General features: G+C 35.5%; 1 protein-coding gene across 5 annotated transcripts in view; it reads left to right on the top strand.

Annotated features, from left to right (window-relative positions):
• Positions 1-466: 466 nt before the first annotated feature.
• The window catches only part of LOC144979686 (retrograde protein of 51 kDa-like), a 77,876-nt gene continuing 61,615 nt past the window's right edge, over positions 467-16,727 (top strand). Inside the window, exons 1-2 of one of the 5 annotated variants that reach the window (XM_078926587.1) lie at positions 467-601; positions 8,231-8,792. In XM_078926587.1, the coding sequence (XP_078782713.1) occupies positions 8,329-8,792 (464 nt within the window). In that variant the 5' untranslated portion in view covers positions 467-601; positions 8,231-8,328. The other 4 variants (XM_078926588.1, XM_078926590.1, XM_078926589.1 and 1 more) reach the window with 4 other exon arrangements.

The raw sequence follows: 16,727 nt of genomic DNA, 5'->3' as shown, positions 1-16,727 counted from the left end.
TTAATTCTTGTACTGTTTATTATTTTTCATTTAATTTTTTAAAGTTTTTTGGTAGAATTGATCAAACTTTTAATAAAACCATATTCACATTTTCAGCCCGACTAAATCAAAAATTATATACTATGTAATTGATAAGTAATCTGAGCGGTGCTTATCACTCGAAAATAATTTCCCTGCAATAGCCTAATAATAATATATCAACTTTTGTTTTTACACAATATCCGTTTTCAAACGATTTCAATAGATTAGCCTCTTTTGAAATTGATCAATGCAAACTCTGAAATCGATCTTGTTTGTTTTGTGAACATCATAAAACGCATCCCAATTATCTTGGTTTTTACATGGATGACTGTTATCCTACAATTCGACACTTCATAAATTAATGTGACTCAACTAGGTTGTAATTCGACTCTGTCTCTTCCGTCCGCCCCTGGGACAGCGGTTAGGCTCAGGTCGGGCAAGTCTCAATCTGATCACAGACATTGAGCCGGCAAGGGGTGACGAGGGTTGCGTTGCCTCAGCAGACGACAAATTCGTTAGAGAGATATAAAGTCTCGCCCTGCCCTCAACCGGTTCGCATTTGGCATTGCAGAAGGAAAAGGTGATAGCTCGTTTATAATAATTTAGAGATGCATAGATAGATAGCACTTTGATAAGTCTTTTTATCTCGCATTTTGTTTTACAATATTTTTTGTTAACATTGGTAATCTTATTTATTTTGGACGATAATAATTTAGCCTTAGTCTTTGTTTTTTCGTTTTATTTTGCTGGCGTTTTAAAACAACGTTGATTGCATTAAGGCTCAAGTTCCTTTTCTTCACGGATTATAACTTGTGGTAGTGTATTATTGCGCAAGCGCACGCCACCGGCCGATCATCCAATCAAATATTGTTGCAAAAAGATTTATATTTAATGCGCCGGCATGCGTCTAATAATAAGATGGAAAAAAAAACCTTGAATTCCACGAAAATACATAAAATGAAATCATGCGGACAAAAAAAAAAAAAACAGTTGCACTGTGACAAATTTCGTTAAGCAGCAATTGTATTTCCTTTTTCCATCTATCTTCCATGTCAATATTATATTATATATAATGTATAGTTTGTAGACATCAGTTCTAATTGATTTGCATTCATTATAATTGGCTATACATACGGAACCAAAAATGTTACGGGCCAATGCAAGTTTTGTTACTATAGTCTCATGCGCGTTCGAAGTTGGTAGGGGATTCTTTGGGTTCATTTATCTTCTTTTTTTCTTTTCTTTTAAAATATCTATTAACTCTCTGATTTTTGCCTCGCTTTATTATATATATATATATATATATATATATATATATATATATATATATATATATATATATATATATATAAACTAATTTTATGGATAATATATTATAATATAATACGTACGTGAAGGTGTAAGCAATGCTGTGTTTATTGCTAAAGCCTTGGATTATTTTTGCTTCATATGTTACTTCTCTAAGTTTCGGATTATCTAAAATTTCTCTTTACCCCTTGCACTTTCTGGCAAAAGTAGGCTGTGACGGATCTTTTTTTTTTTTGAGTTTAAAAGAGTGATCTGTGCCCAAAGCCCAACAGGTGAAGTGTACTGTAAGAAATGAAAACTATGTGGTCCATAATAAGGCGTGTTAAGAAAATGTTCTCAGTTATGTGAAGCGCATAGAGTATGGCGCACCGTCTGAAAGTGCGCTATAACTTTGTGAATGTTTTGTTTCTTTTTTCATGATAATTCTTCTTTTAAAATGATGTTTAATGAAAGACTTCGGTGATTGCAGTTTACTCATTCAAATAATGATTTGATAGATTAGTAAACGAATTGAGTAATATAATATAACAATTTCGTAATTTCTCCCTTTCATAATTGCGCTTAAATCCTACCCCCCCCCCCCCCTTTCTCACCTTTGCTACAATTTTTAAAATGTCATTGTGCTTTTTATATAGCGCAATATCTAATAAATGTGTTCAAATCACTTTACAAGCTATCCCGAACTAACATCAATTCTTAACATGTAAAACGAGATATGACGTGATGTGAAGCTTTTTAACTATTACACTTCTTTTCGGGAGAGACATTGTTCTGTTGTTACCGGCCAGGTACTCATTTTACACCTGAGTACTGTGAGGATAGAATGTGAGTAAGGAGAGTTAAGCACTATCTCTATGTCCCCTTAAATTTTCCTTGTGTATGCCATGTGCATTTTGGTTTTTATTAATATTACATCAATTATAAAAAGGTAAATTGCTCTTAAGAAATTTGTGTATAAACTTTGTTTCAGTGTCACTTGTGACACTTTTCTGTTCTTACTAGTATGTGATTCACTGCAGCTCGCAGTCCGTCTATTCATTTACACGTAGGCCTAAAACATGTGATGAGAAAAACATTGTTATAATACTTGCCAAGTGGATTAGTGGATTTAATCCTAATACCTAATCACTTTTCGCTGAGTCGACTCAAAATGTACAGGTAACAAAGTGTGATAGGATTAGATTTCTTGCTGACGAAGGGTTTGTGCTCGGATCGTGTGAGCTGTAACTATCTAAATTTCTAAATGTCGATTATCACTATTATATATTAGTCAAAAATTGCGCTCTGTTGAAGATAAAAACCGTACCTAATTTTTGACAAAATCATCTTCATAATTGTTATTGTTTTATTGTCTTAACTTCGACAAGCGTCTGTGACACTTTAAGGTCACATAATATCAGCTCTTTACAGCAGACAAAAGTTAACAATCAAATGCACACAACATGCTTGTGAGAATAAATATAAGAACAGTAGGCCTACCATTGAGTCTGGTTCGAGCCCTATTACAGACAATGTATTTTCTTTCTCTCTCAGAATTAATAAGAGATTGCTACACACGATCTGTCTATAAATATTTCAAGATATCTAGACGAATCTGGTTATGTTCGATAGATAAAAACATTTGACTTCCGTAGTTATCTCTAAAAAAAATCTCGTGTTAATCTTTCAATAATGTGAAGATTACTTTTTTGTCTTTTTCTTTTGTTTACAATATCGTGGTTCTACTTCACATTTGCTTGGAAGTTAATCAGCTTTACCTCTTTAACCAGCCAACTGTTGTACTCTTGAAAAAAAACACGTATTTAAAAAATTTGGCCAGAAAACTCGACCTTCGAATATCGATCGATTTAAATGACCTTCGTCTTGGCAAAAACTGTCAAACCTCGGTCCTCGCGAGGACTTCCTTAAGTCCCAAGTTGGAGAGTTTTGTCTAGTCGGGGGTCATTAAAATCGATCGATTTTTGAAGGACGAGTTTCCTGGCTAAATTTTTAAATACGTGTTTTTTTCCCCCCAAAGTACGGTGGTGAACTGGTAAAGGCCTTGCTTGTCCTCACGGAGTTTGTTGTGCAGCACCACAAACCTGGCGACAATCATGTATCGTGTTTGATAATCTCCTGCACTGTTGCCCTCTTAAAAGATTTGTTAAGTTTTCTGACTTCAAAGGGAAGGGGGAGATAAATTATGCCTTGTTCTTTCGTTGCCAAGTGGGAAAGAATTGAAGTCATTGATTGCGTTCTAACTAGACTGCTCAATGACGTTGTGTAGGGGTACTAGCATCATAATATATGCTGCCATACTCTGGAAAACCCATGTTTTAAAATTTGGCCAGAAAACTCGTCCTTCAAATATCGATCGAATTAAATGACCCTCATCTTGGCAAAAAAAACCTCTCAAACCTGGGACTTCCTGAAGTCCCAGGTTTGAGAATTTTTTTCCAAGATGAGGGTCATTTAAATCGATCGATATTTGAAGGACGAGTTTTCTGGCCAAATTTAAAAATTTGGGTTTTTCCAGAGTACGACAGTATGGGTATTTCGACTACTTTAATCAATATGTAAAGTCTTCATTGAAAGAATATGCCCTTCTTGTCCACATGTTAAGAGAAATGATTACGTGCTGAAGAATAGTTTTGTCCAAAATGTTTGATTTTTTTTTCTTTTTGCAACAGTTATATTTGACTTTGTTTTATCCTATTTTATCCCACTTTGTAAATATTATTATATTTGTCAATCTATAACCCTATGAAAACACTATGACAAAGGTTTTGTATGAGAGTTTATCAACAGCTCCGTCCGTATCCATTGAGTTTCGGAGTTTTATTTGCATAATAGGAACTTAAGACCGAAGGATTTAGTCTGTCTTCATAAAAGTATTTCAAGCAACCGTCTTTTGATTATAAAACTTTTAAAACAAACAAAATATTTCACGATTATTTATTTATTTATTGCCCTTGGCGAGCGACTTAATATAAACTTTTCGGAGAGATCTATTATGCAATGAGAAAACGCTTTATTTTCATTTTGGCAAGATAGCGTCTAGTTCATATCTAGATAGATTAAGATGATCTTGTTAAAACATCTTAAGACGGAGACGTCTATCTAAGCTTCTAAAAGTATTAGATTTAGTCTGGTAGTGATCAATATATAAAGTATTTTGTGTCTTTTTTTTTTGGTTTATTTTTTGACCAAAGTGAAGAAAATACGGTTTGTCAGTACACAAAAATTGCTGACTGTTTATTTCTGTATCTTTTGTACGTTATGTTTATCCACGAATGCTTCAGTGACTAAGAGGAATTTGCCTTGATGTCTTCAGAATTCAACTAAACTTAAACCAACTCGCCATTCTATTCGCGTCGCTTGAGTTGTGTCCCTTTAGTTTATTTATAATTAATGTTAGTTATCACCTCATCTTTTGTATAAATTATGTTACTAATTTTACTTCTCTCTCTCTCTCTCTCTCTCTCTCACCCTTTCTCTCTCTCTCTCTCTCTCTCTCTCTCTCTCTCTCTCTCTCTCTCTTGTATATATATATATATATATATATATATATATATATATATATATATCTATATATAAATATATATGTTTCATCGCACCCTGTCCCTCTCTATCTGCTACCCTACCTCTCCCTCTCTTTCTCCCTCTTTCTCTCTGCCTCTCTCTCTCTCTCTCTCTCTCTCTCTCTCTCTCTTCCAAACAATCATTTATAACTATATACTATCAAATCACTAATCGTTTTATAACACCAGCCTATTAAATATCACTTTGACATTTAGAGATTGATAATATACAACATGATACATGCATACACCAAGGAAACACTATATAGGCTTTGTTTATAAACGTCCGGCCTATGACTCGCTTTTAAAAGGGTTTGGACGAAACACTTCCAGTCAAAGCAGAAAAAATAATACCAGAAAACTCATCCAATATGCCTCGACATGAATCGAACCTCAGACCTTCTGATTACCATTAACCAGGAGGTCTAAGGTTCCATCCACTGTCAAATCAGGCTCATTTATTTATCTATTATTATCATTATAATTTTTAAAAATTTTTAATGAGTTTTTCTTGTATTTATTTTCTGTTTTGTCTGATTCTGTTGTGCGGCTTTGACACTCGCTTTCGAATCGGGAAGTCCTGAGTACGAGCCTTCTCGGCGCATAGTTGAGTCCTTGGAAAAGGCTCTTTACTCACGTATTCTCGCCGTACTCAGGTGTAAAATGAGTACATGGCTGTTAACAGCGTTTCTTTCTCTGTCGGAAAAAAAAAATTGTAATATCGCCTAACAAGCGTCGTGTCTCGTTCTATAATATGATACGTGTTGCTGATTGGTCAGGGACCCTTTGTAAAACACTTTGAGCACGTTGAGTGGATATTGTGCTATATAAAAGCTCAAGCTCAAAGATTAAGTTTCATCCTCCATACACATCTTCTATATGTAACCCATCGTCTCTCGGAGGTATTATGCCGGGATGAACTAGCTACAAACTTACAGCTACAACTCTACGAACCTTGGGGTTCACTTCCCTTCGTCATGGCGGAGAATAAATACCATTTCTTACATTGCACACACACACACACATACACACACAGAGAGAGAGAGAGAGAGAGAGAGAGAGAGATAGAGAGAGAGAGAGAGAGAGAGAGAGAGAGAGAAATCCCAAATCGCATTTCTTATTATTTCAATTCTAAATTCTTTTTTTTTTTTAGGTTGTTTTGGAAACCGATCCTTCCCGAGATAATAAATACTATTTTTTTAGGCGTGGAGTCACAGATGACAGATATAGAAATATATAATAAAGCGTGTAACGTAACTTCTTTATGTAAACTCTGCTAATGCCTTACTCCGCGTATACAATCCGTATAGATTTCTCTTTTTGTCAAATGATAATAATAAAGGCATCGTGACAAAATTGACAGTGCATACAGTGGAATACTTGGTGCACTGTGCACTGTGCACCGTGCATAGACTTGGCGGTCTGGATTTAAAATCAATAGCACAATTTCCCAGATTAGTCATCGAAGCTTCTCATTATTTGTATTACTCACGACCCCGACCAAATTGCACACACAGGCTTACAAGTCTGTCACCGAAAGATTAAACATAGATATTAAATAGATAAATGATGAATGATAAATATATAAACTTTATTTATTTATAATAAATTTGTTTTACAAACGTGAATTCCAAGAATGAATAAATTAACGTTTAAAAATGTTTAAGCAATTTGTTAAGGATTTTTTTTAAATAGAAGGAAATGGTCAATGGGTCTTTATTTTTCGCTGGCTCAAACGAAGATCATAAATGAATTCCTATTTAAGCTAAGACTTATATCGGGCTAAGTGTGTGACTGTGCGATACATTTCCACGTTACTTTCTTATCATGGACACGCTGTTAAATGTAAATAAATAAATTCCCTTTATTCGTCCCAAAGGTGAAATTTGTCTCTCGGGTCTATTCCAATGGAAGACTGGAATAACCCAGGCGTCAGCCGCAGTGCAGCGCCGCAAATTGAGCTAAGACGAGGTGACTTGCTCAAGGCGATGGTCGAACTCGGTACCTTTCGGGTACGAAACAAAGACCGTACCGCTGAGTCACGCTGCCCCCAGAGTATTACACCAAATTGTTGCATTCAATGGAGAAAATAACACTCAATGTGCATCTTGCATTTTTACATCTATGTTATTATCAAACAACCGTAATCAAGGACTTCGTTCCACACAATATTGGAGTATATTCGCGTTGGTTTGGGTGAGAGTATTTCCAGGACACCAATGAGACCCTAACAATTTGTGTAGTCAGACTCGTATATAAGTAAACGTCGCTCGTGATGGTAATTCTATAAGGAGACTATTTCAATTGCTCAATCCGGATTCCTAATATCAGGACAATCAAAAACCGACGTATACCACTTTGAAGGTCTGACAACCCGAATTGTTTTGGACTCATTGCACTGATGGAAATGCTCTCAAACAACCGCAACAAAGTGTCCATTAAAACAATGTTAATCCAACCTCAAACTGCCGTACTCTTGATAAACATATATTTAGAAATTTGGCCAGAAAACTCGTCCTTAAAATATCGTCTTAGCAAAAACTTTCAAACCTGGGAGACTTTGCGAGGTCCTTCAAACATGGATCGATTTAAATGGACGTCATTTTTGTAAAGAGAAAAACTCCCAAACCTGGGACCCTCTCATAACTACCCTGAATTAAAGAGGAATTTAATATCGCCGTTTTTGCACGCTCGGTGACAATCCCTTTGTATAAATCCACTGTTACAACAATGTTAGCAATATCAAACTAAGAATGAACAATAATAAAATGGATAAATGATAATGAATCATAGATGGATACCAAATGCCCCATTGTCTGTATCATAATCATATTACCACTACTAGTAAGAAGGAACTAACGATACCATCAACACTTAATTTTACCGCTGTTCTTTTACTACTACTACTACTACTACTACTACTACTACTACTACTACTACTACTACTACTACTACTACTACTACTGCTACTACTACTACTACTACTACCACTACTACTACTACTACTACTACTACTAACTACTACTACTACTACTACTACTACTACTACTACTACTACTACTACTACTACTACATACTACTACTACTACTCACTACTACTACTACTACTACTACTACTACTACTACTACTACTACTACTACTACTACTACGACTACTACTACTACTACTACTACTACTACTACTACTACTACTACTACTACTACTACTACTACTACTACTACCACTACTACTACAATTACTGTGCCATCTACCATTATCCAATAAAAAAAAGATATAACCAGAAATAGTAATGAACCAAACAACTGTTTTACATTTTCTTCTATATTCTTCTATTTTGCAGGTTCGCATTTGCTGTTCATTCAGTAGTTGCATCCCTTAGTTGAGAGTTTCACCGATTGTTTTGATCTTATCACACCACATCACCACCAAATTTTCAAAATGAGTACCAAAGATACAGGAAGGCAAAGCACAATTTCGCGTAACGCGGTTGTCATCAAGAGGACTGACCCAGCCTCGATGAGATCCGGAGGATCAAGGGCATCTGCCAATCTCAATTCTCGCTCCAGCATGTCTCCCGGAACATACCAAGCCCTGTCCAACACCGGAGTCACAGACATCAAGGGAACTCGCCAGAAGGAAAAGAGAGATCTCCAGGACTTGAACGAAAGATTTGCCAGCTACATCGACAAGGTCCACTATTTGGAGGCTAACTGCAAGCGTCTTGAAGCTGAGAACGAGGCCCTGCGTAACAGGAAGGAGGCTGACCTTGAACCCATCCGCAAGGCCTACGAGAACGAGCTGGCCCAAGCAAGACAAGTCATTGATGAGCTCACTGCCACCAAGGGAAACGCTGAAGCTAAGCTGGCTGGTCTGCAAGATGAAATTGACGGTCTCCGAGAATTGTAAGTACTCGTGTGTCTCATTTCTTTTCTTTTTTCCTATATTATGTTTGTTCATTTGTCTAGCCATTACGTGAATATGTGTCATTGTTCCATGTTTTTTGTTGCTTACTTGTTTCCTTGTTGGTCCGATCGGTTTCTTAAAATTCTTTTAGTGATATGTTGAAAAATTCAATCTGTTTGTCCTTCGTCGGTCTTACTAGCTTTGTAGCTTTGGACGCATACATACTATTATCCCTACCAGCTTATCTCACATAAACATTCACATTTCACACACACACACACACTCAGCTATCTACGAACGACGCGTGTTCATACAAACACATAAACATTCACACCTGACCTCACATACGACAATTCTGAGCATTGCTCACGTCACAATGGAGCAAAAATGCATAACAGTTTCAATGGGAGAGATCTATATTCATGTTTTCTTCCAACCTAGTCATCGATCACATGATTTGTTGCTGTAGAACGATTGGACATGTCTCAACAAATGTAAACACGCTGCTTTGTTTATCAAAGTTGTAAACATACCCACAAGTCAAGCTGAGCAAAATGACCAATTGTGACGTTGGGTATTTCTCAAACTGTCAACACGTTTCACTAAGTGGGTTATTTTGAGCACACTTTGCGATGTGGCCAATGACCTCGAGCACATGGAAAGGTAATATAGATCATCCCATTGGGACGAAACAGGAGTATTTTCTATACATCCTATATTCGTTCCTCTTACAAGGTGACTACAAAACACATTCCTATTTGTGACACGATTCGGACTTTAGTTCTTTCTCTTATGGCATGATAAAAATGCTCTTCTAACCTTCCTTTAGACAGGTTTTAAACAAATAATAAACATACAGATTGGTCATACTTTGTGATATGCCATTAGGATTCCATGCATTGACAGTTATGATACAGGACAAATAACATGTTGATGACAACACCTGTCGCGTCAGAGTTCCTATCATTCAATACTATCACAATGATAATAATTGATAGCAGGGAAAACAGGCTCGAGCATTATACGGAACATTTTGTTACTAAACGGTTTATATGCTTAAATTAGAGAATTCATGTTTTGATCATTTATAGGCAGTCACTTCTCGACTTTCCTAATTCTGAGTTCTCAATTAACCGAATAGATGAATTCTATACGGATTTAAACAGTTCTCATTTCAACACAAAAATGAATGATTCTTACGCTCAAATACTCCTTTTTACGGATGATTGGATTGAAATATGTATCTTAAGTGAGTGGTATTTGAAATATGATTACTTCTCTCGATTCCTTTTTGTTACTTCACGTCTTGATACTTCTATCCCTCAACTGTTCAGAACAGGACATAATATTATAAAACACACGTGAAGATCCTGCTATGACTAAAATATCCTCCGGTCAGATCTAGCTTCAATCTTTATCGTGATGTCCATTGTGGCCGAATGTTCTTTTCTAATTCATCACAACTTTTCTCTTTGTACTTTTAAATTTTATTTGAAACACAATTTCAACTGATAGTGTGTCTGGGAGGAGAGGATCTCTACATTCGGATATGAGTTTGTCTTGTCCCAGACCTAAAACACGTTATCCCGTTTATGCGGTTTTTCTACGACTTTCCAGACCGCTTAAAAATCATGTGTGGAATAATAATCAATTGATACCAAATTGTCTCCAAAAAAAACAACCAAAATGCTCTTAATTCGTTTTGTCGGGAAACTGTTTTGTATTAGCTGCGACTGATCTGATGATTCATTAATAAAATTGAAATGATAAGCTTACTGTCTGTTAGTTTTTTTTGTTTTTTTATATAGGTGGTATCAATGTCATTGTATTTAACGATGCGTACATAATAATATTATAAGTGGCCACGAACTGACCGTTGCTACGTGACACGTCAAGGGCATGTTCGGGGTAACACAGTGTACATGTGTTGATGGATGATGTGTACATGTGTCCCTTGAATAATAATTATAAATTATTCAATTGATTCAACAGAGAATTGAATTGAGATGAGGTAGAGATGAAAAGTAATAAGAGACAGCTGTTTTTGTGTATGATGACGAGCGTTGCCTGAAATACTCATTGACCAGAATGCTAATTACCCCCATAGTATTGCATAATATTCTAAAATATGGATTTGAAAACACCGTGTTTTACTTATAAGCAACGAAGCGGCATCCATATATTTTGGAGTCGATGGGACTAAATTATGAATTAATGGAGAATGATACGCTTGTCAAAGTTTCAAATTAAGATTTGCATTGGGCAATGGTGAATTGAATTTGAAGAATAATGAAGCCTCCATCTGTCAGTAATCAAAATGGAAATGGGAGATAACAACAAATGAAATTGAAAGATTTGGTGACAATGAAATTCGTTGTCAGAACCATCGGAGTCTTTTATGTTGTCACAGAATGTGTTATGGAGAACATTACTTTGTATCTGAAAGATTTATGAGAGTGGCGATTTTTTGCTGTTGATTTTTTTTTAATTTCAAAGCCAAAGAATTTTATTGGGTTTATTTGGTTAAATTTTATTAAATTAGAAATGACAAGAAATAAATGTGCATATTTTAGAGAGAATGCAATAGTGGTTGTCTAGTAGCGAGTGTTGGATGGTTTTTTTTTTGTGTTTTTTTTTGTTTTTTGCCTGGGGGATTGGGTCAGAGAGTCAGAAATTGATGGATGAGCAGGAAGGGGGGGGGGGGGGGGGGGGGGAAAGACGTGTGAAGGAAATAAGTTGATGGATTTTATGAGGTGAACTGTATAGACAGATCAAGTGACAGATAGGAAGGAAGGGGGGGGGGGGGGGGTATTTATAAAATCTCGTGGTCAGGGTCAACGTGAAATAATTGATACGTCTGCCAGGCCTATTTAGATGGACATGGCCAAAAACTCTGGATTTCAACTCTTCAACCAGAACGGCTTCGATAAATTAGAAGATTCTCGTCTCCCATATACGGAGTATGGATATTCTTTCTTTAAAATTCAATATAAAAACACGCTAAAGATAATCGATTTTTCAGTTTTAAATTTTATAGATAAATATAACACATGTGGCGTGTGTGTTTACGTTTTAGTAATGCAAGTATAATAGATATGATGTATGAAAACGGGATAAACATTAATCATTTTCAATTGAATTGAAATGACAACGAATAGAGTTTGTTGGCAACTGTAACATGACAAATGGTACTCGAATAATGAAATAAAAAAAAGAAAAGATTCATAAACAATAAACATATGACAACCCATTGTTTATCACTTTGATTATAAATGATTACAATATTAACATGCAACCAAACACACACAATAACACACACACACACCCACACACACACACATATATATATATATATATATATATATATATATATATATATATATATATATATATATATATATACACGCAGAGAGATAGATAGAGTGAGAGAGTGAGAGAGAGCGAGAGAGAGAGAGAGAAAGAGAGAGAGGGGGGGTGGAGAAACGTACAGAGATGTACACTGCCTTATTATTAAGCCTTTTTAAAGTAAATTTGAAACTAAAGCAAAACTATTGTTCATTACAACAACGTTAAATCAAGCCAATTATTCCGTTCGGCTATCAGACCTTCCAATAAGTGCTCCTTGGTTCAAATCCAAGATGCATGCATTACATCCCATACAAAGCTATTACGAAATTAGATTCATCGGAATTGCCTAATAAGGTTCGATGCATATTTTATAATTGTCTGTTGTCGGATTAGTGAAATATAATTGGATGATGATATAACAGAGGTGTTTTATTGACTTCAATGATATAATTGGATGATATAACAGAGGTGTTTTATTGACATCAATAATAACTTTTGATTGAAGATGTTCTATGAGAAAGAATTTGGATTCAAATTGGATCGAGGCCTTTTTGAATTTATGGAAATATATGTAAAAGTATGCAGTGGTTAGTGTCCGGTGGTTGGGGTTTCACAGGCGTATTGACTCAGCATGGGATTGGCTTTGTTCTCTCCCTCACCTCCCCATCCCACCTCTCTCTCTCTCTCTCTCTCTCTCTCTCTCTCTCTCTCTCTCTCTCTCTCTCTCTCTCTCCCCTCAACACACACACACACGCATTATATAACGATGACTCGAGATATATATATATATATATATATATATATATATATATATATATATATGTGTGTGTAAGTGTGTGTGTGTGTGTGTGTACATATATACATAAATATCGTTTTTGTTTTGTTTTGTCTGTTTTTTGAAGCTCAAAATCAATTTGCAGCTCCACCAAAAGCTTGACAAACAAATAACTTTAACTCTATCCACCAACACGCTGAGTCAGTGATATGTGACCGGGATAGACCACTACATACTAATTATTAGTGACGTGTCACAGGTACCACCATTGTGTTCTAGAACGAATTAATGGTATCACACCGGATCTACTTTTTCCGCCATTCAGATTGAGTTAACCGATCCCACTCATGACGTGCCATGCGTGCAGTTACTTGTCAATGACGGCCTTCTCAAAAACAAAAAAAAAAACAAAACAAGGCAGTGATTATAAACAAATCACATAGAGTAATGTAGAAATAAATAGACATTTTGCCTCTGTAAACGCTGAGCATTTTGAATAATCTCATTTTCGTGTTTTGTTATTTTCCTGGATAACAAGGAAACAATTGGCACAAAAACTAAACATATTCTTATTCGTCCAAAATTGAAGAGAAAAAATTTAGGCAACGCTACCCCCAGTTGACGGTTCTTCATACATTAGAATTTGATTTTTCGTTGAATTTTTTTCATTGTAGCTAAGTATTAATTTTACTTCTTTTGGAAATTACCCGAATGAAAGTATTTTCTATATTATCTGGCTTTCTGCTTTGCTGATTTTGACGTGAAAACAGCCTATAGAAATGCAAGAAAAGGGAATTATATTCCCTATTCTTTACAACTAAATGCAATCCCTCTTGGCTCTATTGCTTTCCGTCAGCCACCACCCCACTTTGTTCCTCACAGATCTGTTTTCTACATGTAGTGCCCCTGTGTTATTCTAGCTATAAAGAAATCCGGTCTTCTCATTCAACTGTGAAGGTCAATATATTTATAAGCAAATAAAGTAAATGTGAAAACAATTCTATAACGACACCGGTTTGTGGACGTGCACGGTGTTCTATTGAATAATGTCACCCGATCTTTTTTTAGACCCGGGTAATCTGGGATATACGTATACTTGTGAGTGATTCTTAGAGAGGAAGGGGTTTGAGTGGGAGTGTGTGTGTGTGTGGGGGGGGGGGGGGGGAAAAGGGAGGGGGGGGGGGATTTACGGCAGCCATTAATGCGATAAAGACACCGGCAAAACGATTCCGATCTGGTCAACACCGGATTTCGCCCCTCAAGAAAAAGTACCTAGTATCTGAAAATGGCATTGGAATTTGTAACTGCCTTTTCTAGTTTGGGTAACACTGAGATTGCGATTGCGGTCCTTGCATGGTTGGTTGGCTTTTGTGTGGTGTTATTTTATTTCTGGGACTGATATGTCACGTAGATAAGGAACTGGAGGGTAAATGTCTGTTGTTTTTGTCTATTTTTATTGTTGTTGTTCACTTGTTGTTGTTGTTGTTGTTGGTTTCTTGTGGGGGTGTTTTGTGAGTTGTCTTTTTTAGGAATTTTCTTTTAGCTTCGCCTCGATGACTTTTTTCAATACTAGTTTGGATTGTCTTAATCCATCGATATATTGAGTCAAAATTATCTGGGCAAAATGGGAAAAAGTGTTTTAACAGTGTGTGCACAATAGTGAATATAAGGAAAGCTTACATGGGCAATATATATATATATATATATATATATATATATATATATATATATATATATATATATACATAAATTCTGTGCAACATTGCATTTACTATAATACCTCTTAATAGAGTACGTGTGGGAAAAAGTCATCGATCAGTGATCAGGGGAATTAGCTGACCTAAGAATGTGCAATGAACCGTGAAGGTCTTCATTGGTGGTGGAGGTGAAATCACGCCCTCTTCACCTTCAAAATAGAGAACCGAACATGCCACCGGGGTAGGAATATTACTTTATATATATATATATATATATATATATATATATATATATATATATATATATATATATATATATATATATTATATATGCATATATATATATATATATATATATATATATATATATATATATATATATATATATATATATACATTGCTGTTTATTGCTAGCTATCCATACATTTATGGCAAAAATGTTGTCAGTGGCTTAGACGTACAGATAATAACATGAAAATGTGTGTGTAAAATAGTGCCGGGCAAAGCTTTGTCTGGCACATTTCATACACACTTTGTCTTATCTTTCACACCAGTGTCTGCTCCTTAATATCTCAATTTGACACTTTGACGTTGTTTTCTTAAATATTCCTGACCAAGCAATTGGTGCCGGTCCCTGTGGAAAAAAAACCCCCAGAAAACAAATAAGCAAACCCTGAAAATATTTATTGCCAAATATTCTAAATTGTGTCTATTAGATTTGGCGGAAAGGAATTTGCGGTAGGCTAGCGTCCTATCCAAAGGATAGAAAGCAATTGCTATTGTCCGTTTCACTCTAATGAAACCGGGATAAACTCCGGCTCCATGGCCCGAATGGCTCTGAAGGATTAAAAGAAGAAGAAGAAGAAGAAGAAGAAGAAGAAGAAGAAGAAGAAGAAGAAGAAGAAGAAGAAGAAGAAGAAGAAGAAGAACAAGAAGAGGAAAAGTTCTTAATTGATAAATATTTGAAGCAAACCTTGAGTTTTACACCAAATTTCCAAACTGTGTTATGTAAGTGTATAATGCTATCCTGTCGTGTGTTTGTCTGTACTGAACTGGTTCTTTTCCTTATAAAGCCACTACTGCTACTTCGTTTGGTCAATCAAAGGCTTTCGAATCAAGCCGTGACATGAAGTGCCTCAAGAACATTAATAAGTCAGTGGCGTTTTCCCACCCTTCCGTCCTTGCTAAAAGCCGGTATCAGACTAAGCGTTTTATGGCTTGATTTTTTTTTATGGCGTTCACGAGTGTGATTGTCTGTGTTATGGTTTGTGATTTGAAATGGAACTAAATCGCGTGTGTACAAATCAATCATGTGATTGAAGAAGAAAAAAAAGGTGTCATTTCATTTTTTATTTTATATTTTAAGACTTGTTATTCTAAAAGTCAATCATGTGATTGGAAAAAAATGGTGTCATCAAAAAAAAAAAAAAAGACTATGTTATTCTACTATCATTACGAGCTTTTGTGGCCGGTTTTATGTAAATATTATTTTCAGTTTTGTAAGGATTAATGATCGCTTTGATATTGCACAATAATAGTAATAATAAAAGAATATCCAACGACTAGTGAGTATCTGTTGAAATAACAATGGAAAAGCAAATGATAATAATAGTGGGCAACATTAATATTAAACCTAGTGTTGCCAAATCTATGCCGGGGGCTGACTGTAACAGCGATCATATACCTGTGCTATGCCCCATACGAGTTAAATTGAAAATCTGCAAAAGAGCAAAGGCTAAACCTAAATACCAACTAGACATTCTCCGGGAGGAACAGAAGATACAAGAAAAATTTGAACTATCAGTAAGAAACAAGTTTGAAGTGCTTGGAGAACTAACAGATATAGAAGAGAAATATGAGCAGTTTAAAGACAGTGTTGCTGCATCATTAGAAGAAAATGTTCCAACCACACTTAAGTTGCAGAAGAAGAAATGGATTACTCCAGAGATATTAGAACTAATGAATGAGAGAAGAAAGGCCAAAAATCAGGAAGAAAAATACAAGACTCTGAACAGGCAGATAAAAAGAAAATGCAACGAAGCTAAAGAAGACTGGATAAATGAACAATGTCACTATATAATGTCCTGCAAAGAAAAAAATGGCAAATTCTTCCA

This window comes from Berghia stephanieae, chromosome 9, assembly GCF_034508935.2.
Source record: "Berghia stephanieae isolate SIO BIC M18660-M18661 chromosome 9, UCSD_Bste_1.3, whole genome shotgun sequence".
NCBI classification, from domain to species: domain Eukaryota; kingdom Metazoa; phylum Mollusca; class Gastropoda; order Nudibranchia; family Aeolidiidae; genus Berghia; species Berghia stephanieae.
Note: the sequence above shows the minus strand (reverse complement) of the source record. Positions and strands in the feature narration are given on the sequence as shown.